General features: G+C 43.4%; 1 protein-coding gene across 3 annotated transcripts in view; it reads left to right on the top strand.

Annotated features, from left to right (window-relative positions):
* kif6 (kinesin family member 6) overlaps positions 1-25,168 on the top strand; it is a 273,774-nt gene that overhangs the window by 36,612 nt on the left and 211,994 nt on the right. For all 3 annotated transcript variants that reach the window (XM_020044540.1, XM_029125384.2, XM_013131828.4), the window contains exon 6: positions 17,009-17,138. In XM_020044540.1, the coding sequence (XP_019900099.1) occupies positions 17,009-17,138 (130 nt within the window). The remainder of the gene's footprint in view (positions 1-17,008; positions 17,139-25,168) is intronic.

The raw sequence follows: 25,168 nt of genomic DNA, 5'->3' as shown, positions 1-25,168 counted from the left end.
ATGAGTGAAAGAAGAATCACAGCAAACACGGCCAGAGGAGGCACCATCCTGAACGTGCACTGGCCATCATTTCAGGACGGACATTAAATATATACAGGCCCTGGTCATAAAATTTGAATATCATCGAAAAGTAATTCCATTCAATAAGTGTATACATTCATGCCACACAGACTGATATATTTCAAGTGTTTATTTCTTTGAATTATTATGATTATAACTGACAACTAATAAAAAACCCAAATTCAGCATCTCAGAAAATTTGAATATTGTGCAAAGGTTCAATATTGAAGTCACCTGGTGCCATACTCTAATCAGCTAATTAACTAAAAACACCTGCAAAGGCCTTTAAATGGTCTCTCAGTCTAGTTCTGTAGGCAACACAATCATGGGGAAGACGACCACTGACACCTTGCACAAGGAGGGCAAGACACAAAAGGTCATAGCTAAAGAGGCTGGCTGTTCACAGAGCTCTGTGTCCAAGCACATTAATAGAGAGGCGAAGGGAAGGAAAAGATGAGGTAGAAAAAAGTGTATAAGCAATAGGGATAACCGCACCCTGGAGAGGATTGTGAAATAAAACCCATTCAAAAATGTGGGGGAGATTCACAAAGAGTGGACTACAGCTGGACTCAAGAACCACCACGCACAGACGTATGCAAGACGTGGGTTTCAGCTGTCGCATTCCTTGTGTCAAGCCACTCTTGAACAAGACACAGCGTCAGAAACGTCTCACCTGGGCTAAAGACAAAAAGGACTGGACTGCTGCTGAGTTATATTCTCTGATGAAAGTACATTTTGAATTTCCTTTGGAAATCAAGGTCCCAGAGTCTGGAGGAAGAGAGGAGAGGCACAGAATCCAGGTTGCTTGAAGTCCAGTGTAAAGTTTCCACAGTCATCTGCTGGTGTTGGTCCACTGTGTTTTCTGAGGTCCAAGGTCAACGCTGACGTCTACCAGGATGTTTTAGAGCACTTCATGCTTCCTGCTGCTGACCAACTTGATGGAGATGCAGATGTCATTTTCCAACAGGAAATTGGCCAGCAAACTCGCCTGACCTTAACCCTATAGAAAATCTATGGGATATTGTGAAGAGGAAGATGCGATACGCCAGACCCAACAATGCAGAAGAGGTGAAAGGCCACTATCAGAGCAACCAGGGCTCTCATTACACCTGAGCAATGCCACAGACTGATCGACTCCATGCTACGCCGCATTGCTGCAGTAATTCAGACAAAATGAGCCCCAACTAAGTATTGAGTGCTGTACATGCTCATACTTTTCATGTTCATACTTTTCAGTTGGCCAACATTTCTAAAAATCCTTTTTTTGTATTGGTCTTAAGTAATATTCAAATTTTTGGAGATACTGAATTTAGGATTTTCATTAGTTGTCAGTTATAATCATCACAATTAAAAGAAATAAACATTTGAAATATCAGTCTGTGTGTAATGAATGAATATAATATACAAGTTTCACTTTTTTAATGGAATTACTGAAATAAATCAACTTTAAAATGTTATGACCAGCACCTGTAGAATTGGTAGTAGGGATGGATCTGGAATCCATTTGAAGGAGTTGCATACTGCATATTCATAGAAAAACTTGAAAATGTTTCATTCACAAACACAATCAATGACACCAATGTGCAACACTGTCGCTTGTGCAAAGAAATTATCAACCATATAACCTATTGACAAATTTGTCTACATAATTAAACAGCTCCCTAGTTGTATTTACCTCAGCACCTTTCCACATCTCTGCAAAATTGGTTAACATACAGTGAGGGAAAAAATTATTTGATCACAACCCCTTTCTTTTAGATGAATCACAGTGCTGTATGATTCTTGAGGACATTTTGAGAAGCACTATACTTCTGTACATTATAGTTCATTATAATTTAACATATAATGCATTATGTATATTTGTATACAACATCACAAATCTTCATGAGTCTTTACGAGTGTATGTAACTATCCTTATACTACATTATATACTGTATTATATTGCATTATGAGTACATAATGCTGTATAATGCGTTATGGATATGGCCTTTAAATAGTGTTACCAAATATAATTAGCATTCAATGTTTTAATATCATCTTATCTCATCTTCATCCGCTTATCTGGTATTGGGTCACGGGGGCAGCAGCTCCAGCAGGGGACCCCAAACTTCCCATTCCCAAGCCACATTTGCCAGCTCTAACTGGGGGATCCCTAGGCGTTCCCAGGCCAGTGTCGAAATATAATCTCTCCACCTAGTTTCTGGGCCTACCCCGAGGTCTCCTCCCAGCTGGACGTACCTGGAACACCTCCCTAGGGAGACGTCCTGGGGGCATCCTTACCAGATGCCCGAACCACCTCAACTGGCTCCTTTCGACGCAAAGGAGCAGCGGCTCTACTCCGAGTTCCTCACGGATGGATGAGCTTCTCACCCTATCCCTAAGTGAGAAGCCTGCCATTCTTCAGAAAAAACCCATTTCAGCCACTTGTACTCGCGATCTTGTTCTTTCGGTCCTGACCCAGCCTTCATGACCATAGGTGAGGGTAGGAAGGAAAATTTACCGGTATATCGAGAGCTTTGCCTTCCGGCTCAGCTCTCTTTTTGTCCCAACGGTGCGGTAAAGCGAATGCAATACCGCCCCTGCTGCTCCGATTCTCTGGCCAATCTCCCGCTCCATTGTCCCCTCACTCGCAAACAAGACCCCGAGATACTTGAACTCCTTTACTTGGGGTAACGCCTCATTCCCTACCCTGAGTTGGCACTCCATCGGTTTCCTGCTGAGAACCATGGCCTCAGATTTAGAGGTGCTAATCCTCATCCCAACCGCTTTGCACTCTGTTGCGAACTGGTCCAGTGAGTGCTGAAGGTCACAGACCGATGATGCCATCAGGACCACATAATCTGCAAAAAGCAGCAATGAGATCCCCAGCCCACCGAACTGCAACCCCTCCCCACCCCGACTACGCCTCGATATCCTGTCCATAAAAGTTACAAACAGGATTAACAAAGCACAGCCCTGGCGGAGGCCATCCTCCGGAACTAGTCCGACTTACTACAGAGAACCCGAACACAGCTCTCACTTTGGACGTACAGGGATTGGATAGCCCTCAGAAGGGACCTCCTCACCCCATACTCCCGCAGCACCTCCCACAGTATCTCCCGGGGGACCCGGTCATACGCCTTCTCCAGATCCACAAAACACATGTAGACAGGATGGGCATATTCCCAGGCCCCCTCCAGGATCCTTGCAAGAGTAAAGAGCTGGTCAGTTGTTCCGCGACCAGGACGGAATCCGCATTGTTCCTCTTCAATCTGAGGTTCGACTATCTGCCGAACCCTCCTTTCCAGTACCTTTGAGTAGACTTTCCCAGGGAGGCTGAGAAGTGTGATACCCCTGTAATTGGCACACACCCTCTGGTCCCCCTTTTTGAACAGGGGAACCACCACCCCGGTCCACCACTCCTTAGGCACTTTCCCCGACTCCCACGCAATGTTGAAGAGGCGTGTCATCCAAGATATCCCCTCCACACCCAAAGCTTTCAACATTTCTGGATGGATCTTGTCAATCCCCGTAGCTTAGCCACTGTGGAGTTGTTTGACTACCTCAGTGAATTCTGCCATGGAGATTGACGATGAGCCTACAGCTCTGCCTCCACTATAGAGGGCGTGTTATTGGGATTTAGGATTTCCTCAAAGTGTTCCTTCCATCGCCCAATTACCTCCTGAGTTGAGGTCAACAGTGTCCCATCCTTACTGTGCACAGCTTGGATAGTTCCGCGTTTTCCCCTCCTGAGGTGGCGGACGGTTTTCCAGAAACACCTTGGTGCCGACCGAAAGTCCTTCTCTATAACTCCTCCCACACCAGCTGTTTTGCCTCTTTCACAGCAGAGGTCGCAGCCCTTCGGGTCTGTCGGTACACTGCAACCGTCTCCAGAGTCCTCCGGGATAACATATCCCGGAAGGCCTCCTTCTTCAGTTGGATGGCTTCCCTGACCACCGGTGTCCACATCCATCCTCCCCTCAATACGGTGCAGTCGTCCTGTCCCCTTTGCAGAAAAGCATCCACACAGAATTATGTTTCCACCTCCATGCTTCACGGTTGGGATGGTGTTCTTGGGGTTGTACTCATCCATCTTCTTCCTCCAAATACGGCGAGTGGAGTTTAGACCAAAAAGCTCTATTTTTGTCTCATCAGACCACATGACCTTCTCCCATTCCTCCTCTGGATCATCCAGATGGTCATTGGCAAACTTCAGACGGGCCTGGACATGCGCTGGCTTGAGCAGGGGGACCTTACGTGCTCTGCAGGATTTTAATTAATGACGGCGTAGTGTGTTACTAATGGTTTTCTTTGAGACTGTGGTCCCAGCTCTTTTCAGGTCATTGACCAGGTCCTGCTGTGTAGTTCTGGGCTGATTCCTCACCTTCCTCATGATCATTGATGCCCTACGAGGTGAGATCTTGCATGGAGCCCCAGACCGAGGGAGATTGACCGTCATCTTAACTTCTTCCATTTTCTAATAATTGCGCCAACAGTTGTTGCCTTCTCACCAAGCTGCTTGCCTATTGTCCTGTAGCCCATCCCAGCCTTGTGCAGGTCTACAATTTTATCCCTTATGTCCTTACACAGCTCTATGGTCTTGGCCATTGTGGATAGGTTGGAGTGTGTTTGATTGAGTGTGTGGACAGGTGTCTTTTATACAGGTAAAGAGTTCAAACAGGTGCAGTTAATACAGGTAATGAGTGGAGATCAGGAGGGCTTCTTAAAGAAAAATGAACAGGTCTGTGAGAGCCGGAATTCTTACTGGTTGGTAGGTGATCAAATTCTTATGTCATACAATAAAATGCAAATTAATTAATGTGATTTTCTGGATTTTTGTTTTAGATTTCGTCTCTCACAGTTGATGTTTACCTATGATGAAATTTACAGACCTCTACATGCTAGTAGGAAACACTGCCTATTTTGCAGGTTATCAAGTACTTGTTCTCCGCTCTGTATAATGTAAACAATTCAATTGAAAAACAAACTGAAAAGGGGGAAAATAAAAATCTTACAATAACCTGGTTGCATAAGTATGCACACACTCTTATAACTGGGGATGTGGCTGTGTTCAGAATAAACCATTCACATTCAAATTCATGTTAAATAGAAGTCATTAAACACCTGCCATCATTTGAAGGGACTGATTAATCAAAAATAAAGGATTTTCCTGACATTTTCTTAGTTGCATCTCAGAGCAAAAGCCATGGTCCGCAGAGAGCTTCCAAAGCATCAGAGGGATTTCATTGTTGAAAGATATCAGTCAGGAGAAGGGTATAAAATAATTTCCAAAGCATTAGATATACCATGGAATACAGTGAAGACAGTCATCAAATGGATACAATATGGCACAAAAGAGACATTACTGAGAACATCCCTCCAAAATTGACGAGAAAAAAACTTTTCTGGCATGTACTGGCTGTGTACTACATTTTTAAAAGGAATAGGCTATGGGTTAGGGTGGCAAGACGGAAGCCTTTTCTTACAAAGAAAAACATCCAAGCCCGGCTGAAGTTTGCAAAACCAAACATCAAGTCCCCCAAAAGCATGTGGGAAAATGTGTTATGGTCTGATGAAACCAAGGTTGAACTTTTTTGCCTTAATTCCAAAAGGTATGTTTGGCGCAAAAACAACACCACACATCTCCCAAAGTTCCAAATACCAGGCAATTTCTGCACAAAACCTTCTGGCATCTGTTAGAAAGCTGAAGATGAAGTTCACCTTTCAGCACTACAATGACCCAAAGCACACATCCAAATCCACAAAAGCATGGCTTCACCAGAAGAAGATTAACGGCCAGAGCCCAGACCTGAATCCACTGAATCTGTGGGGTGATCTGAAGAGGGCTGTGCACAGGATTTGTTTTCGCAATCTGAAAGATTTTGAGTGATTTTGCAAAGAAAAGTGGGCAAATATTGCCACGTCAAAATGTGCCATGCTAATAGACTCATACTCAAAAAGACTAAGTGCTGTAATAAAATCAAAAGGTGCTTCAACAAAGTATTAGTTTAAGGGCGTGCACATGTATGCAACCAGGTTATTGTGAGTTTCTTTTGTTTTGTTTTTTTTCTCAAAGATTTCAGTTTTCAATTGAATTGTTCACGTTTTAGGTCACATTAAAGGTGGAAAAAGTTCTGATGTGATTTATCTTTGTCTCATTCTTTTACATCACAAGTACCTGGCATTTTAACCGGGGTGTGTAGACTTTCTATATCCACTGTATATACAAGTGGAATTAATTAGTGTGCAATTAATGCAAATGCATTACTTATAGCAATTCTAAATGTGCAGTGGAAAAGTCACAAATTTACAGAAAATGTACAGGTATTTAGTAATGTATGTATAATGTAAGTGAGATAAATAGTTGTGGCAATTATCAATGGCATTCTGAATTGGCATTGAGGCAAATTGAAGGAGCAAGGTAGCAAGTGCAGGGATAGCAGCAATTTTAGCAACTAAAATGCAGGGATAGCAGCAATGAGGTTCCTGAGGTAGACTTAAAATGCAAGTACAGTGGCAGTTCTAAATGTGCAATTTGCAGTGAGGGCAGGGCAGGGTGAAGGTGCAAGTTTAAGGTGTACCTCGACATGCACAAATGAAATAAAGGAATAGCCGCAATGAGGTTCCTGAGGTAGACTTAAAATCCAAGTACAGTGGCAGTTCTAAATGTGCAATTTGGAGTGAGGGCAGGGTGAAGGTGCAAGTTTAAGGTGTACGTCGACATGCACAAATGAAATACAGGAATAGCCGCAATGAAACGTGAACTGAAAAATCTTATCAGACTAGTCCAGTATTGCAGCGGGTGGCATAGTTAGTGATGGGAAGTCAGAGTTCAGCAGGGTCACAGCAGATGGAAAGAAAGTGTTCCTGAGCCTGCTGGTGCGAGATCAAAGAGACCTGTACTGCCTGCCTGATGGGAGGAGGGCAAACAGATTGTGATATGGGTGTGAATTGTCCCTGGTGATGCTGCGCGCCCTATGCAGACACTGCTTGCGCCGGAGGTCTTCAATGGCTGGGAGCTGGGCACACCACCAGTTGCAGTTCCTTCTGGTTGGCTATGGAACAACCATCAAACCACATTTTGGCGCAGTTGGTCAGAGTGCTCTCGATTGTGCAGCGGTAGAAGTTCACAAGGATCTTGGAAGACAGGCAGGCCTTCTTCAGCCTCCTCAAGAAGTACAGGCACTCCCACGCCTTTTTTACTAGGACTGAGATTTTGAGGGAACAGGAAAGGTCCTTGGAGATCTGGACACCCAGGAATTTGAAGCAGGACACACATCGATGAGAACTGGGGCGTGACTGCAGCCTTTAGACTTCCTGTAATCCATAATGACCTCCTTGGTTTGCTATGCATTGACAGCCATGTTATTATTAACCAGGCACTTGACTTTAGTCCCACAATTCAAGAATAATGTATCAAAATGTAAAATTGCAAAGAGTTTGGGGATCTCATCATCTACGGTACATACAATATCATTAAAATAATCTGGAGTAATCTCTGTACTGTTGGAATATATCGTTCATAAAGTGGTTATGTTTGTAAGAACGCCCTTGGTCAAAAAATCTAGGGAGAAAGAAACGCTTAATTAAAAGCACGTTAACAGTTGTCTGATGTTAAATCTTCAATCGATCTCACTGTAAAGGTGGTTGCTAGCGGTTATATACATTGTAAGCCGTGTCTACCTAGCACCAATCACATTTCCACGAGAACCACAAAGTGATCAATGTAAACTTCACATTCCTGGGGTTGGCAGAGCATGACCTACTGAGAGAAAATCTAATCACAGATGTTTCTGTTGTTCTCATTATCTAGGCACATTAAACGTTCAATGAAAAATGATATATGTATGATATACGATATGATATAACCGTACGCAAGGGACAGGCGAAAACCAATATTGGATGTAGGGTTATCATGACTTACCAGTATTCATTATAAACATGATATTTGCATAAATTACGAGTCTGGACCTACACATTGGCATTGACATCGACTCACTAGAACCCCCGGGAGAGACCTGCAAAGATGCGCCATTTTTGTAGCCTGTTCACTTGGAGTATTTTCCCCAAAACTCATCTCTGTGTTAGGCCTTGTGGATCCAGTGCCGGCTCTAGCCTTTTGGGGGCCCTAAGCAAAATTTTATTTGGGGCTCCATCTCCCCTATTGGTCGAGGGCTCCCTAGCAGTGCGAAGCCCCCTAGCAGTCGGGCTTATGCCTTATGTCGCTTATGCCTGGTGTGCGGGCCTGTGCGGATCTTGTGTTTATCAGTTATTCTGGTTGCCTCTTCACTATCCATTAAGTGTAATTGTTCGTTTTGTACGCTTTGCTATATTTATTTATATTTTTTAAATTTTTCCCCCTCATTTTTTTCCTTTTTCTAATGCATGATTTCCCACTCATTCAACAAAAAAAGACACAAAATACAGACAGACAATCACAATACTTAATAAGCGGTGTGTCATACCTTGCTTTTATATCCGGGAGACATGAGGGCCCATGCTCCAGGAAAACCACAAAATCATAGGCACGTGTGTTGGTGCACCAGTATCCAGTGAGCATGTAACAATGTGTGCAGTTGGAAAACCAGTGCATTTGTCTCAGTGACACTTGACAACCTCCCCAGACCTGGAAAGCACCACATGTTCTTGGTATAGTCATTGAGATATTTGTTCAGCACAGATCCCATTTCTGGGTTGCATACACATGAACCTTGGGTATGTGTATTGTGGCTAGATGCACGACTGGGCCTGTCTTAGGTTGTCCCGATATCACAGGTGAGATCTTACCCAGCCCTCAACACTGGCCACACTTCAGGTCACATATCGGGGAGGATGGAAGATGTAATACATGTTGCAAGAGTACTTCTCAAGCAGCCTGTAGCACACAGCAGTTTTAGCATGTGTTAGAATAAAAAAGGTGCACCACCCACATGCCTCAGCATCCGAAGTCCCCCAGAGCATTACCAAAACCGGCACTGGACTACAAAACCTACAAACGTGCAACATAAAAACATGTTGCCTGTTCAGTCACACTCGTATAGTGAAAAGCAGAATCTCAGTGAGATTAATTTGTATTCACAAAAACACAAATACATACGTACATTCAAACATACATGTACATACACTCACCTGAAGGATAATTAGGAACACCTGTTCAATTTCTCATTAATGCAATTATCTAATCAACCAATCACATGGCTGTTGCTTCAATGCATTTCGGGGTGTGGTCTTGGTCAAGACAATCTCCTGAACTCCAAACTGAATGTCAGAATGGGAAAGAAAGGTGATTTAAGCAATTTTGAGCGTGGCATGGTTGTTGGTGCCAGATGGGCCGGTCTGAGTATTTCACAATCTGCTGAGTTACTGGGATTTCCACGCACAACCATTTCTAGGGTTTACGAAGAATGGTGTGAAAATGGAAAAACATCCAGTATGCGGCAGTCCTGTGGGCGAAAATGCCTTGTTGATGCTAGAGGTCAGAGGAGAATGGGCCGACTGATTCAAGCTGATAGAAGAGCAACTTTGACTGAAATAACCACTCGTTACAACCGAGGTATGCAGCAAAGCATTTGTGAAGCCACAACACCCACAACCTTGAGGCGGATGGGCTACAACAGCAGAAGACCCCACCGGGTACCACTCATCTCCACTACAAATAGGAAAAAGAGGCTACAATTTGCACAAGCTCCCCAAAATTGGACAGTTGAAGACTGGAAGAATGTTGCCTGGTCTGATGAGTCTCGATATCTGTAGAGACATTCAGATGGTAGAGTCAGAATTTGGCATAAACAGAATGAGAACATGGATCCATCATGCCTTGTTACCACTGTGCAGGCTGGTGGTGGTGGTGTAATGGTGTGGGGGATGTTTTCTTGGCACACTTTAGGCCCCTTAGTGCCAATTGGGCATCGTTTAAATGCCACGGCCTACCTGAGCATTGTTTCTGACCATGTCCATCCCTTTATGACCACCATGTACCCATCCTCTGATGGCTACTTCCAGCAGGATAATGCACCATGTCACAAAGCTCGAATCATTTCAAAATGACAATGAGTTCACTGTACTGAAATGGCCCCCACAGTCACCAGATCTTAACCCAATAGAGCATCTTTGGGATGTGGTGGAACGAGAGCTTCTTGCCCTGGATGTGCATCCCACAAATCTCCATCAACTGCAAGATGCTATCCTATCAATATGGGCCAACATTGCTTTCAGCACCATGTAGAATTAAGGCAGTTCTGAAGGTGAAAGGGGGTAAACACAGTATTAGTATGGTGTTCCTAATAATCCTTTAGGTGAGTGTAGATGCTATATTTCGTCTTGCGTGATGAAGACCAGGTCCAGGCCATTCCATCGAGCAAGCAGGAATAAATTCAGTCAATAATTTGCTAGGTATGTGTGTGTATAAATATATCTATATAATGTTTTACTGGGGTTCGTTATCTAGCTACAATGCGCTTCATATTGCATACTGTATGTAACTACTGTACCCAGCTAGCTTATGTACTACTAGCTAATGTACAGTGACCTCTTAGTCAACTCTTACTTTTTGGCATTAATTTGTAGTTACAGAATTACCTTGACTGCCTTTTCAGTAGCCATTTCCATGACTTGGCAAGTTGAATAGAAATTTCTGGAATGCATTCTCGACACTTTACTAAAATGTTCGATTTTGAATGAAAACAAGTACCAGTAAAACATATTTGCATTTGCGAAGTAAAACCTTCTCGTGAGTTTAAAAAGAAGCAGGGTTGTAGTGAATTCCAATCCTCTTAATTTCATTGGTCATTGAATATTGTCACGCCCTCACCCTTGGTTTTCTTCGCCAGATTGGGTTGTTTAGTTTTCCATCACTATGCCCTCCTACTGATGTCTCTCTTTTCAGCGATAGTCATATTCTACACAGAGAACGTTCTGCTTGGAAAACAGGGTGTGTGATCTCCACTCTGGTATTTATTTAACCCCTTAAACGTAATTTGCTCTAAGTTGAGGATTCAGATTCAAACTTCTTGTGAATCTGAATCCTCAACTAGCCTTTTTGTAAAGGCCTTTATTCAATGACTGCTTTGTTATTTTTATTTTTCCTTTGTTGTCATTGTATTGCCTGATTTTATTGTTTACTACTGTGTGGCTGTTTACCATTCACTTCAAATAAAAGTACAATTCAATTTAGATTAGATATTGTATCATCTTTTAATGAGGGGATATACACCTCCGGAAAAAAATAAGTTGGAAAGGAAAGTTTTGAGTGATGAACAGAAGGGTTCAATTTGCAGTGGTCTCGTAATTTTAACTCTTCTGTTCCTCGCTCAAAACCTTCCCTTCAACTTTTTTGGAAAGGAAAGAAAAAGGTGCAGTGGTCTCTTAATTTTTTCTTCACATGATCACTATCCTCAAATAAAAGACAGTCATATTTTCAAAGTCAATGCCAATATTTCACAGTTTCTGTCAGGGTATGCAAACCTATGAGCACATCTGTAGGCTGCATAACTCTCAAGCTTCCCACTGGGGGCTTTCACCCAAAAGGCATATATTTAGTTAAAGGTGGTTAATACAATTCTTGATTTTAGATGTCCTAATCAATCAACGTATTCTTAATTGGGAACAACTGTCAAATAATCCATCCATCCATCTTTCTTCTGCTTATCCGGGGCCGGGTCGCGGGGGCAGCAGTCTAAGCAGAGATGCCCAGACTTCCCTCTCCCTAGACACTTCCTCTAGCTCTTCCGGGGGGACACCGAGGCGTTCCCAGGCCAGCCGGGAGACATAGTCCCTCCAGCGTGTCCTAGGTCTTCCCCGGGGTCTCCTCCCGGTGGGACAGGCCCGGAACACCTTCCCGAGAAGGTGTTCAGGAGGCATCCGGAACAGATGCCCAAGCCACCTCAGCTCACCCCTCTCAATGTAGAGGAGCAGCGGCTCTACTCTGAGCTCCTCCTGGGTGACCGAGCTTTTCACCCTATCTCTAAGGGATCACCCAGCCACCCTGCGGAGAAAGCTCATTTCGGCCGCCTGTATCCAGGATCTTGTCCTTTCGGTCATGACCCAAAGCTCATGACCATAGGTGAGAGTAGGAACGTAGATTGACCGTTAAATCAAGAGCTTCGCCTTGTGACTCAGTTCTTTCTTCACCATGACAGACCGATACATCGACCGCATTACTGCAGAAGCTGCACCGATCCGTCTGTCAATCTCCTGTTCCATTCTTCCCTCACTTATGAACAAGACCCCTATATACTTAAACTTCTCCACTTGAGGCAGGCACTCTCCATCAACCTGAAGTGGGCAAGCCACCCTTTTCCGGCTGAGGACCATGGCCTCGGATTTGGAGGTACTGATTCTCATCCCAACCGCTTCACACTCGGCTGCAAACCGTCCCAGTGCATGCTGAAGGTCCTGGTTTGAAGTGGCCAACACGACAACATCATCTGCAAAGAGCAGAAACAAAATCGTGTGATCCCCAAACCTGACACCCTGACGCCTAGAAATTCTGTCCATAAAAATTACGAACAGAACCGGCGACAAAGGGCAGCCCTGCCAGAGTCCAACATGCGCAGGGAACAAGTCTGGCTTACTGCCGGCAATGCGGACCAAGCTCCTGCTTCAGTCGTACAGGGACCTGACAGCCCTTAGCAAAGGACCTAGGACCCCATATTCCCAAAGCACCTTCCATAGGATGCCACGAGGGACACAGTCGAATGCCTTCTCCAAATCCACAGAACACATGTGGATTGGTTGGGCAAACTCCCATGAACCCTCCAGCACCCCGTAGCGCGGAGGGTATAGAGCTGGTCCAGTGTTCCACGGCCCGGACGAAAACCACACTGTTCCTCCTGAATCCGAGGTTCTACTATCATCCGTATTCTCCTCTCTAGTACCCTGGCATAGACTTTCCCAGGGAGGCTGAGAAGTGTGATCCCCCTGTAGTTGGAACACACCCTCTGGTCCCCCTTCTTAAAAAGAGGGACCACCACCCCGGTCTGCCATCCCAGAGGCACTGTCCCCGACCGCCACGTGATGTTGCACAGGCGTGTCAACCAAGACAGCCCCACAACATCCAGAGACTTGAGGTACTCAGGGCGGATCTCATCCACCCCCGGTGCCTTGCCACCGAGGAGTTTCTTAAATACCTCTGTGACTTCAGCCCGGGTGATGGACGAGTCCACCTCTGAGCCCTCATCCTCTGCTTCCTCAATGGAAGAAGTGACAGCGGGATTGAGGAGATCCTTGAAGTACTCCTTCCACTGCCCGACAACATCCCCAGTTGAGGTCAACAGTTGCCCACCTCTACTGTAAACAACGTTGGTAGGGCACTCTTTCCCTCTCCTGAGGCGCCGGACGATTTGCCAGAATCTCTTCGAGGCCAGCCGATAGTCCTTCTCCATGGCCTCACCGAACTCCTCCCAGGCCCGAGTTTTTGCCTCCACACCCACCCGGACTGCAGTCCGCTTGGCCTGCCGGTACCCGTCAGCTGCCTCAGGAGTCCCACAAGCCAACCAGGCCTCATAGGGCTCCTCCTTCAGCTTGACGGCATTCCTTACTTCCGTTGTCCACCACCGGGTTCGGGGATTGCCCCCTTGACAGTCACCAGAGACCTTACGGCCACAGCTCCGAGCTGCCGCTTCGACAATGGCGGTGGAGAACATGGTCCACTCGGACTCAATATCTCCAGCCTCCCTCGGGATCCAGTTGAAGCTCTGCCGGAGGTGGGAGTTAAAGATCTCTCTGACAGGAGACTCGGCCAGACGTTGCCAGCAGACCCTTACAGTACGCTTGGGTCTGCCGAGTCTGTCCAGCTTCCTCCCCCGCCATTGGATCCAACTCACCACCAGGTGGTGATCAGTTGAAAGCTCCGCCCCTCTCTTCACCCGAGTGTCCAAGACATACGGCCGCAGGTCAGATGAAACGACAACAAAGTCGATCATCGACCTGCGGCCTAGGGTGTCCTGGTGCCACGTGCACTGATGGACACCCTTATGCTTGAACATGGTGTTCGTTATGGACAAACTGTGACTAGCACAGAAGTCCAATAACTGAACACCGCTCAGGTTCAGATCAGGGGGGCCGTTCCTCTCAATCACGCCCCTCCAGGTGTCACTGAAGTCCCCCAGTAGAACGATGGAGTCCCCAGTCAGAGCACTTTCCAGCACCCCTCCCAGAGACTCCAAGAAGTTCGGGTACTCTGCACTGCCGTTCGGCCTGTAGGCACAAACAACAGTGAGAGACCTATTCCCGACCCGTAGGCGCAGGGAAACAACCCTCTGGTTCACCGGGGTAAACTCCAACACATGGCGGCAGAGCTGGGGAGCTATAAGCAAACCCACACCAGCCCGCCCCCTCTCACCATGGGCAACTCCAGAGTGGTGAAGAGTCCATCCTCTCTCAAGGAGTGTGGTTCCAGAGCCCATGCCGTGCGTGGAGTTGATCCCGACTATCTCTAGTCGGAACCTTTTAACCTCACGCACGATCTCAGGCTCCTTCCCCGCCAGCGAGGTGACGTTCCACGTCCCTAGAACTAGTTTCCGTGTACAGGGATCGGGTTGTCGAGGCCCCCGCCTTCGACTGCCGCCCGATCCTCGACACACCGACCCATTATGGTCCCTCCTGCAGGTGGTGAGTCCATGGGAAGGCGGCCCTACATCGCTCCTTCGGGCTGAGCACGGCCGGACCTCGTGGGGAAAGGCCCGGCCACCAGGCGCTCATATACGAGCCCCAACCCTGGGCCTGGCTCCAGGGTGGGGCCCCAGCTGCGCCATACCGGGCGACATCACGGTCCTCAAAATGTTTTCCATCATTAAACGGTTTTGAACCGCTTTTAGTCTGACCCGTCGCCTATGTTAGAAATCGGCGGTTTCGTATAGTGGTCAAATAATGTAGAACCCGTATCAAATTGAGGGAGAAGTTCGTTCACGTTTATTGGAAAATTGCAGCACAGATGTCATTCGGTGAACGTTCCATTACCTTCTCACTGTAATGTTGGTTACCAGCTAGCCTATACATTAAGGGCGTTTCTAACTAAGACCATGTCTTTAGAAGTCAACCCCCCCATGCCATATGGCCATCGTAAACATTCCTACAGAGAGATGAACAGAGAGGTGTCTGTTACAGAGAGATAATCTAAACAGAGAAGTTTCTGTTGTTCTCATCATCTAGACACATGCACCTTCAATGAAACGTACATTCATATGGGAATTATCAATACTCAGATTCCACACCTAGGACCTGTTTACCTTGGGAGACCCTACCAGGGGCAAATAGCCCCAGACAACATAGCTCCTAGTGTCACTCGGGTACTCAAACCCCTCCACCACGTTAAGGTGGCAGTCAAATAATCACCCTGTTCAAATTGACAGTCTTCCAAAAACAAGAAATCAACCCTATAACCTATAATTTGTGTTCACATTTTCCTCTTTGAAACTGACTAAAAATCACTGTACAAATATTATTTTTGAACTTTTGTTGTATTTGAAAAACTATTTTAAAACCATGTAATGTACTCAATATATGTCAGTGTGTTACATGTTGTATTGTATTTAAATTATATTTTATACACAAGTATACAACATGGGTCCATTTTCACTTCTATATTACTTTTTGCCCAAAAGTACAACACTAAGTATACTGTTTTTTAACTTTAGGTTGCCTGCTGAGTGTGACTTCTGAAATAAAAATGAGGACAAAAGACAAGTTTTAAGAGCTAATTTGCATGTGCAAAGATCGAGTTTCCAGAAGTGTCAAGATCTGACTTCTTAAGGCTGTTTGAAACCTTTGTTTATCGCAAGTTCTCTGTACTGGCCTTTTACTTGTCATCATTACAAAGATTTTTCCTTGTATTGACGCACTCTGAAACAGGCATTTTCATGCAGTGTCATTATAAGACCAGTGTTCAAATCCTGAGAATATGTTTCCTCCGGGGGTAGGGATTCCAATCTACATTTCCTGGTTGACCAGCGTGTAAAGAACCTAAGTGGCATTAAATGTGTTTTGGTGGACCTGTTTCGGGTCATTTTTTAGGGTCATTGTCCTGACACAGGATTCAACATTATGCTTTTTGAAGGGTATTTGGGACAGCTTTCTGACACAGACACTAGGCTTCATTTTTTGTTTGTAAACAGAGGTGGTGTGTTTTAGTTTGTTGCATTTGACTACAGGTGATATTCCCAGAAGGATTTTGGCATGTTAAGGTGCTTTTTGGCAAATTGCAGTCTTTCTTATGTCTCACTCAGCGATAGGGTCCTCTTGGGTCTCCAAACATACAACCCCCTTTCACCAAGGTGGTGATGGTGTGAGTTGTACTTTCGTACCTTGTCGTCTGAAGGTCAGCTTTATTTTGTGTGGCAGTTGAATGAGGTTGTCTTTGATGTGATCAAGCTCTCCTGCGGTCACATCAAGGGATATTAGCTACAATGGAGTCGTCCTTAAACGTCTTGATGATATTATGTAATTTAGAAATGGGAACATTTGTAGCCCTTAGATGTCCATGCCTGACTTCAATCTTGTGTCTGGCCTCCTCAGACAACTCTGATGTTCTATCTTTTGTCCATGATCATTGCAGTACACACAGTAACACAAAACCGGAGAATGACTCCCTTTCCCTATTCAATTAGTGATTTTCATTTTTAGCAGTGACCTTTAACCATTGGTGAGCTCGATTCCAAAATAAAGAAGAATCCACTGCTTGAAATGTAATTATTATTAATGTCTGGGATATTTGAAAAAGTCTTGTTGAATAAGCTAAATGTTAAATGTGCCAATATTTCAGGACAATGTTGTACATTACCACCGATGTTCTTTGACAGTGCCAGCACTACCACTAATTTGGGCATCGTTCTGTAGAGTTTTTTTTTTTAAGATACAAAACATACAAACACATTTTTTTCTTTTGTAGGCACTTCTTCTCATGAACACACTCAACAAGGTGAAATGTGTTTAATTGTGTGATGGATGCTTGTGTGTCCACCTTTGCCCACAGGAAAGTGACCATCATGGAAGACCCAGACCAGAACATACACCTAAAAAACCTTTCACTCCATCAGTCATCCAATGAGGAGGAGGCTCTCAACCTGCTCTTCTTAGGAGACACCAATCGTATGATTGCAGAGGTAAGACGTAAGCATACCAAAAACTTGGGCCCCTTGTGAACATTATGAAATATTCACCTAATGTGTTGAGCACAGTGTATCGTGGTCTAGTCAAGGTTTTTGTAGTTTCTGGTTGGTTTCTGGGTATGCCCCCAGGGAGAACCCAAATAAGTCCTGTACCTAAATAGCTATTTGTTATATTTTTTAGTGGAATACTTTATTAAACCTGTAGTCCGTGCCTTTGGGATGTAACCCCATGGGAATAAACCCCATCACTCTGTTCACATTTTGTTGTGTTAATGACTTAATTAAATAATTGTTTACATTTTTTTTACATCAATCTGCACAATAACCTATAAAGTTAATTTAAAGTCAAACGCCAACCGATAAATTAATGGCCAGTATTTTTCAAAATGTGTCCCGACCAGTGTTGGGTAACGTTACTTTTACAAAGTAATCAATTACAATCACTAGTTACAGTTCCCATAAAGTACCTATTTACGTTACTTAGTCACTTCTTGTTGAAAGTAAGGCATTAAGTTACTTAGTTACTTTAAGATAAGTCCTTTGATTCTAAATTCACATGTTGGTCACTTATGCCCATAAGGCAGAGATTTAATGGAACGTCGTATAATTACATAGTCAGGTATTGCCAACATCATATATCATTAGCTTATCAATCATTATACAGCAAGAGTGAACAATTCTGTTATCTCAAGTAATCATATACCATAATGCCAAATAATATTTGTTTAGTTCTTTAATCAAGAATCTCTTAAATCAATAAATTATTTTGTATTGCAAGTGCCTCCACATTTTCAGGCCAGGCTTATTGTACAGCCTGTATGTGACTTCAGTACTAGATAGATCCATTGTGAACAATGAGGAACAAAAATAACAACTGTAGCATTGTACACTGATAAACACACCTTCTCAAAAAGAAAACAGCAATTTGAAATCTCTTTGCAATAATGTGCATAATAACATTGTTTCATGACTTTATTCGGGGTAACATTTTGTAGATTTAGTAATGAATAATGAATAATTACAAAATCTGTTTTTGAAATGATTTAGAAACACTTATATTTAAATGTTAATTTACTATAAACTATAGTTGACAGAAGAAAATGTTTCTCTGCTTATATAAACAACCAATATTAAACCACTATTAACACCTCCCATATACAAATACAGTGTGGCCTACATAACGTTTATCAATCAATCAATCAAATGTATTTATAAAGCCCTTTTTACAACAGCAGTTGTCACAAAGTGCTTTACAGAGACACCCGGCCTTAAACCCCAAGGAGCAAACAACAGTAGTGTTGAATTTCAGTGGCTAGGAAAAACTCCCTAAGAAGGTCGAATTTTAGGAAGAAACCTAGAGAGGACCCAGGCTCAGAGGGGGTGACCAGTCCTCTTCTGGCTGTGCCGGGTGAGATATTAAGAGTCCAATTGGAATAATAAATAAATTTCTCCGGGCTAAATCCACAGTCTATATGATTTTAGACTAGGTCAGAAGTATGACCAGGTGGACTAGGACAGGGACAGCAACGGGCCCCCCAAACCAGGTAATCCGCAGGTGTGGACCAGGACCTCATCTCCTCCTAAAATTTAAAACTGAGAAAGTTAGAGACTGAGAAAAGTTAGTAGTACATCCCTCATATCCCCCAGCACAATAATATATTAGCGTAACACCTTGGAACTGAGACGGGGGTCCGGTGACACTGTGGCCCTACCCGGGGGAGGCCCCGTACAGGGCCCAACAGGCAGGAAATCAATCCAACCACATTGCCAGGCATCAACCAAAGGGACACCCACCAACCGCAACCCCGCTAAATGAGGGCTGAGTATTGCTAGCAGCGTACAGCCCAATTGCACAAGTGCGCAACAGAGAGTCAACAACAAGCCAGTGACTCTTCCCCTGAAAGGCATTGGAGGGAGGGCATCTCAGTGGCGACACCTGGCAAGACAGCAAGGGTGGACAGTATCAAGCCTACTGGTCACCTTCACGCCCCCGGGCCAGTCTACACCTAATTATAAACCGTGCTGTAGAGATGTGTTTTTAGTAGACACTTGAAAGTTTGCACTGAGTTTGCATTTCTAATCTTAATTGGCAGATCATTCCACAGGAGTGGAGCTCTATGAGAAAAGGCCCTGCCGCCAAATGTTTGTTTAGAAATTCTAGGTACAATTAAAAGGCCTGCATCTTGCGATCTACGGTTACGTGTAGGTATGTATGGCTGGATCATTTCAGCAAGGTAAGTAGGAGCAAGTCCATGTATTGATTTATAGGTTAAGAGTAAAACCTTAAAATCAGCCCTAACCCTAACAGGCAGCCAATGTAAGGACGCCAGGACAGGGGTAATGTGTTCAAATGTTTTTGTTCTAGTTAGGATTCTAGCAGCCGTGTGCAGCACTAATTGAAGTTTATTTATTAATTTGTCTGGATAACCAGAGAGAAGAGCATTGCAGTAATCTAATCTAGAAGTAACGAAAGCATGGATTAATTTTTCTGCATCAGTTTTTGATAGAAAGTTTCTCATTTTTGCAATGTTTCGAAGATGAAAAAAACGGAATACCCTTAACGGAATGAAAGTGCACTCTTGTGAATCCCAAACAAGCCCTGCTGCCTTACCTTTATTTAAGTGCCCTCGTTAATAATTAGTTGTTAAACTCTGAAGTGGCTGCTACGTGTTCATTCGGAATTAAACAATTGTTTGCCTGGAAATAATGGAGGATGATTTCTGATCGAACTTTGGTTGTCCAACCGGCAAGTTCCCAACAGGCAATTTGATCCCAGCAAAACATAATGTAACAGCAACTGCTGTGATTGGTTACAATGCGGGGGTAATAATGATTTAGTCAAAACAGTATACTGCTTCCCAAGACAGAATCGCAAAGCTCACCCGAGCTCAGCCTTCTAATGAACAAATTGGTAGCTGACGCTACATATCATTTTGAAATGAATGGGAGCTGGGCGAATGGCTTTGGTATATGAATCATGTCCTTTATCTGGAAGAGCTGGTGCTGCGCTTTGCATCTTTTCTTGCCACTTGCTCCTAGAGAAAAGTAATACTACATCAAGCTTCGTAGGTTGCACTGTTGGAAATTGAGTAACGCATTATTTAACTAACACGTTATGTTACTCGTTACCTTTAGAAAGTAGTCAGATTACTGTAACTCATTACTTAGTAATGAGTTACAGTAATCAGTAACTCATTATTGATCCCAACCCACCGGTGGGTTGCAGGAGCTTTAAGTTTGGTTGCCAATAGTCCTGGCCACAGGGTAGCCAAAGCCAGTCACTGCTCCTCTATATACAGTAGGATTCTTACCCTTTGCTATTCATATCCGCTTTGCTGTTAACCTAGGCTCGACGTTATTGCACAGCACATTTGGACAGAGATTTCTAGGAACAAGATTAATGTACGGAATTTTCCTAACTTTCCAGCTGCTTGGACACAATATTTCAATAAATAAAGTTGTCTGGACTATTTACTTGTTGTTCAACTTCAGACAACAACATTTTAATTATTTAACTATAATCCTGAACCAGTCTTCCAATACCTGCTGTTGAGATGGATCCCCATAGCATTATTCTCCCACAACAATGCTTCCCTATAGGGATGGTATTAGCCAGGTGCTGATAAGTGCCTTGTTTTCACCAGACATAGCACCTGGCATTCAGGCCTAGTAGTTTGATATTGGTCTCATCAGACCATGAAATATTTGTAATCAGATTTCAAACCTGAAGCTCTGTTAGATTAGATTAGATTAAATGTTATTGTCATTGAACATGTACAAACACAGTACAACAAAATGCAGTTAGTATCTAACCAGAAGTGCAAATAGAAGAGGGCAGAAAATGTACAAGTAGCATTACAAGTGGAATGTATAGATGTGCAAAGAAGGCAAATGCTGTACAAATGGCAATACTAAATGTGAAAATAGAGGAGGTCAGAAAATGTATTAAGTACATTGTATGTTACAATCAGGGTTGGGTAGGTTACTTTTTAAATGTAATCCATTACAGTTACAAGTTACCTGTCCACATTTGTAATCAGTAATGTAACTTTTTGGTTACTCAAACTCAGTAACATAATCTGATTACTTTGAATTACTTTCATATTAAGAGGCATTGGAAAACAAATAGGAATAGCCTATAACTAACTGAACACCTTTTGCGAGATCAATCAATGTTAGAGTTTACATATCTGGCCAAAAACGGAATTCACATTTTACCTTATGTAAGCTGCAGTGCCTTTGGAAATGGGTTTCTAAACCATTGCTTTTTACTTTAATATGATTGGGCTACATTTCTACATAACACGCTAAATGTCTATCATATATTCAGTCATTCCAATTAATCCAATAATCCTTGATCTTCCAGAATCAGACTTTTTTTTATCTGAAAATAATCTAATGATTCTTAAGCCTGTTCTGTTATGTGTTTTATTCATGTTTTTAATTGCTTCTATGGAATCTGAGCATTAACAATTACAATATGAATGTATGTTTCATTGGAAGTGAACGTGCCTAGATAATGAGAACAACAGAAACCTCTCTGTTTTGATTATCTCTCTGTAGGTTGTGCTTTAATGACCAAAGGAATGTTTACGATAGCCATTTGGCATGGGGGTTACTGTCTTGGAAACCTGATCTTTCCTAGTTAGAAACGCCCTTAATGTATAGGCCAACTTGTAACTAACATTACAGTGAGAAGATAATGGAACGTTCACCGAATGACATCTGTGCTGTAATTTTCCAATAAACGTGAGCAAACTTCTCCCTCGATTTGATACGGGTTCTACATTATTTGACCACTATACGAAACCGCCAATTTCTAACACTTCAAAACATTATTGAAAAGTAAATGTCAAAGGATATTGACATTGATGTATATGAAAATTAAGATATCCATAGTTGCGCATAAACTAAATCTGCAGTAGTTTGATTTGCCTCACAACCAAAATTGTCAAAAATGTTGCAGTAACCCCTGGCACGCGAATGTACGTTTGCAATCGTGAACACCCACATAGAAATAAGATTTACCCCCCGCAAACGTAACCTGCGATTATTATGGCAACCAGTGATGGATTTTCAAAACACAAATGAATGAATAAACTGTGATTATAAACCTGCACTATTAGCTTAAAGTAAATGACATCAGCAGCCAATGATAACCAATGAACACAATTTTCAGAGATGCAAAGCAAGCAGAATCACATGGCCTACCTGTATGGACGGAGTTGATGTGGCCGTGTCAAATGCAAATAATCATCCTTTAGCAATGTTCTTCCCAACACACCTTTTCTCCTCAAATCTCATGGTAAATTCCATAGAATTTTTTATCTGGAAGGCAGCGCCATGTAACAGCTATCTAACAAATAGTTGCCTAATCTATTAAACAATTCCTGTAAGAATTATGCAACTCGTCCTGGCTGTGTTGTTCGGTGCATTTGACAAATAAACCTTGAAACCAGGTAGGGTTATAGCCTATCATTGTTCTGAGAATTATGCATAGAGTAGATAAGATTTTATAAAATGTTATATCACTCAGCTAATATTGTCAAAGCTATACTCTGTTTTTACCAGCCATCCAGCCAACCAAAACCCGATAAATTTAAACTTGCGCTTCCTCCTGGTTATGCACGTCCACCTTTGCGCGCATGATCACACACAAATGAGGTGCGCAATTCATATTTTGGTTCAATTATCTCTTTTTTTTAAATAATAAACTCAAACATACAACATGTCATAATTATTTCTTTTTACATTTTAGTAATCCAAAAGTAATCATACCTTTTTTCAAAAGTATCTGTAATCCAATTACAATGTTTTTGTTGGTAACGTAACGGATTACTCCCCAACTCTTGTTACAAGTGGGATAAATAGTTGTGCGGGTACAAATGGCAATTCTAAATGGCATTCTAAATATGCAATTGAGGCAAATTGAAGGAGTAAGGTAGCATGTGCAGAAATAGCAGCAATTAGGTCCCGAAGTAGGCATATATGTAACAGCTGAAAAATGCAAGTATAATGGCAATTCTAAGTGCAATGAAGGCAAGTTGAAGGTCCAAGGTGATGTGTGCAACTGTAAATGCAGGTAGCAGCAGTGTGGTTTCCGAGGTAGACACATACCTGTAACAACTGAAAAGAACCTTATCAGACTTTGCAAGGCAGTGTCAGAGTCCGGTATTTCAAAGGGAGTATTGCAACAAGGTCCCCGAGAGGCAGGGGGGAGGGTATGGTTAGTGATGGGTCTCAGAGTTCAGCAGGGTTACTGTAGATGGAAAGAAACTGTTCCTGAGCCTGCTGGTGCGGGAATGAAGAGACCTGAACTGCCTGCCTGATGGTAGGAGGGCAAACAGTTTGGCATGGATGTGAAGGCTCCCAGATGATGCCATGTGTCCAATGCAGACACCGCTTTTGCTGGAGGTCTACGATGGCTGGGAGCTGGGCACCAGTGATGTGCTACGCGGTTTTAACTACCCGTTGCAGGGCCTTCCAGTTGGCTATGGAGCAACCGCTATTTGGCCGGTAGTCTGTGATGGCTTGGATGCCCTGCCACATGCGCCAAGAATCAGAGACGTTGTTGAAGTGCTCCTCGATGCGCAGTTTATGGTCATTTGTAGCCATATTTATGTCCCTTTTCAGGTTGGCCCTGAATGAGCTGTAGGCTTGCTCATTGCTGGATTTGAATGCCGCGTCATGTGCCTTTAGTAGTTGTCGGACCTCACTGTTCATCCAAGGCTTCTGGTTGGGGAAGGTCTTAATTAGTTTATGGGTGGTGACGTCGGTGGTGCAGGTGTTGATGTAATCCAGAACGGAGGAAGCATATGTTTCAATGTCCGTATGGGAGTCAAGGGTGGCTTGACTGGCAAACAATCTCCAGTCTGTTTGTTGAAACTGGTGTTGAAATAGTGAGTCTGCTCCCTCTGGCTACACTTTGACTGACCTCACTGATGGTTTCACCTGTTTAATGAGGGGTAAATACTTGAGATGTGGCCAGACTGACCCAGGTGGGGGAGGGGAATGGCTTTGTAGGCCTCTGGAATGTTTTTGTACAATTAGTCCAGTGTATTGTATTGTCCCCTCTGGTGGGGCAAAATACATTTTGATGGAATTTGGGAAAAACTGTTTGCAGATTTGAGTGATTGAAATCACCTGTTACGCAAAGAGCAGAGACGAAATCGTGTGCTGCACCTAGAAATTCTGTCCATAAAAATTACGAACAGAACCAGCGACAAAGGGCAGCCCTGCCGGAGTCCAACATGCACTGGGAACAAGTCTGAATTACTGCCGGCAATGCGGACCAAACTCCTCCTTCGGTCGTACAGGGACCTGACATGCATTCTCCAAATCCACAGAACACATGTGGATTGGTTGGGCAAACTCCCAGGAACCCTCCGACAGGGTATAGAGCTGGTCCAGTGTTCCACGGCCCGGACGAAAACAACACTGTTCCTCCTGAATCCGAGGTTCTACTATCGGCCGTATTCTCCTCTCCAGAACCCTGGATCTTGTCATACCAATTATGCAAACCAAATATGGTGAGAATCTGATATATGGTTGTGGAAATATGCCTTAACTTCCTGTGAAACTGTAGGACGCAGGAAATTATTAGTTTTAATAATTATTGATGGGGAGTATTCTTTTTAATCTATTCAAAATACCGGGAAACAAAGATGACACAGCTCATAGTGCAAGAGGCAATTTTATTTGGCTCAACACAAAGCACAATTTGAGATGAATTTGGTACTTTAGCTATAAGGAGCACGGACAAATCGCTATTTGAAAATTTCAATGGCCGATCTCATCCATATTTTTACTGGTTGTTGGGGGATTATAGGAGCTTATACTGATCAAGGTTGATGGCGTCATAGCTTGAATTTCATTGGCTTGGGACGGTCACATGGTTTGCACAAACCAACTTCCTTTTTATTGCAGTAAAACAACCTGAATCACTCATGAAATAGACCATGTTTGCTTGCAATATCTGTTTGCATTTCAGGGGTAATGAGCCTTTAAAATGACATTCTGGTATA

The sequence above is a fragment of the Esox lucius genome, chromosome 15 (assembly GCF_011004845.1).
Source record: "Esox lucius isolate fEsoLuc1 chromosome 15, fEsoLuc1.pri, whole genome shotgun sequence".
Lineage (NCBI taxonomy): Eukaryota > Metazoa > Chordata > Actinopteri > Esociformes > Esocidae > Esox > Esox lucius.
Note: the sequence above shows the minus strand (reverse complement) of the source record. Positions and strands in the feature narration are given on the sequence as shown.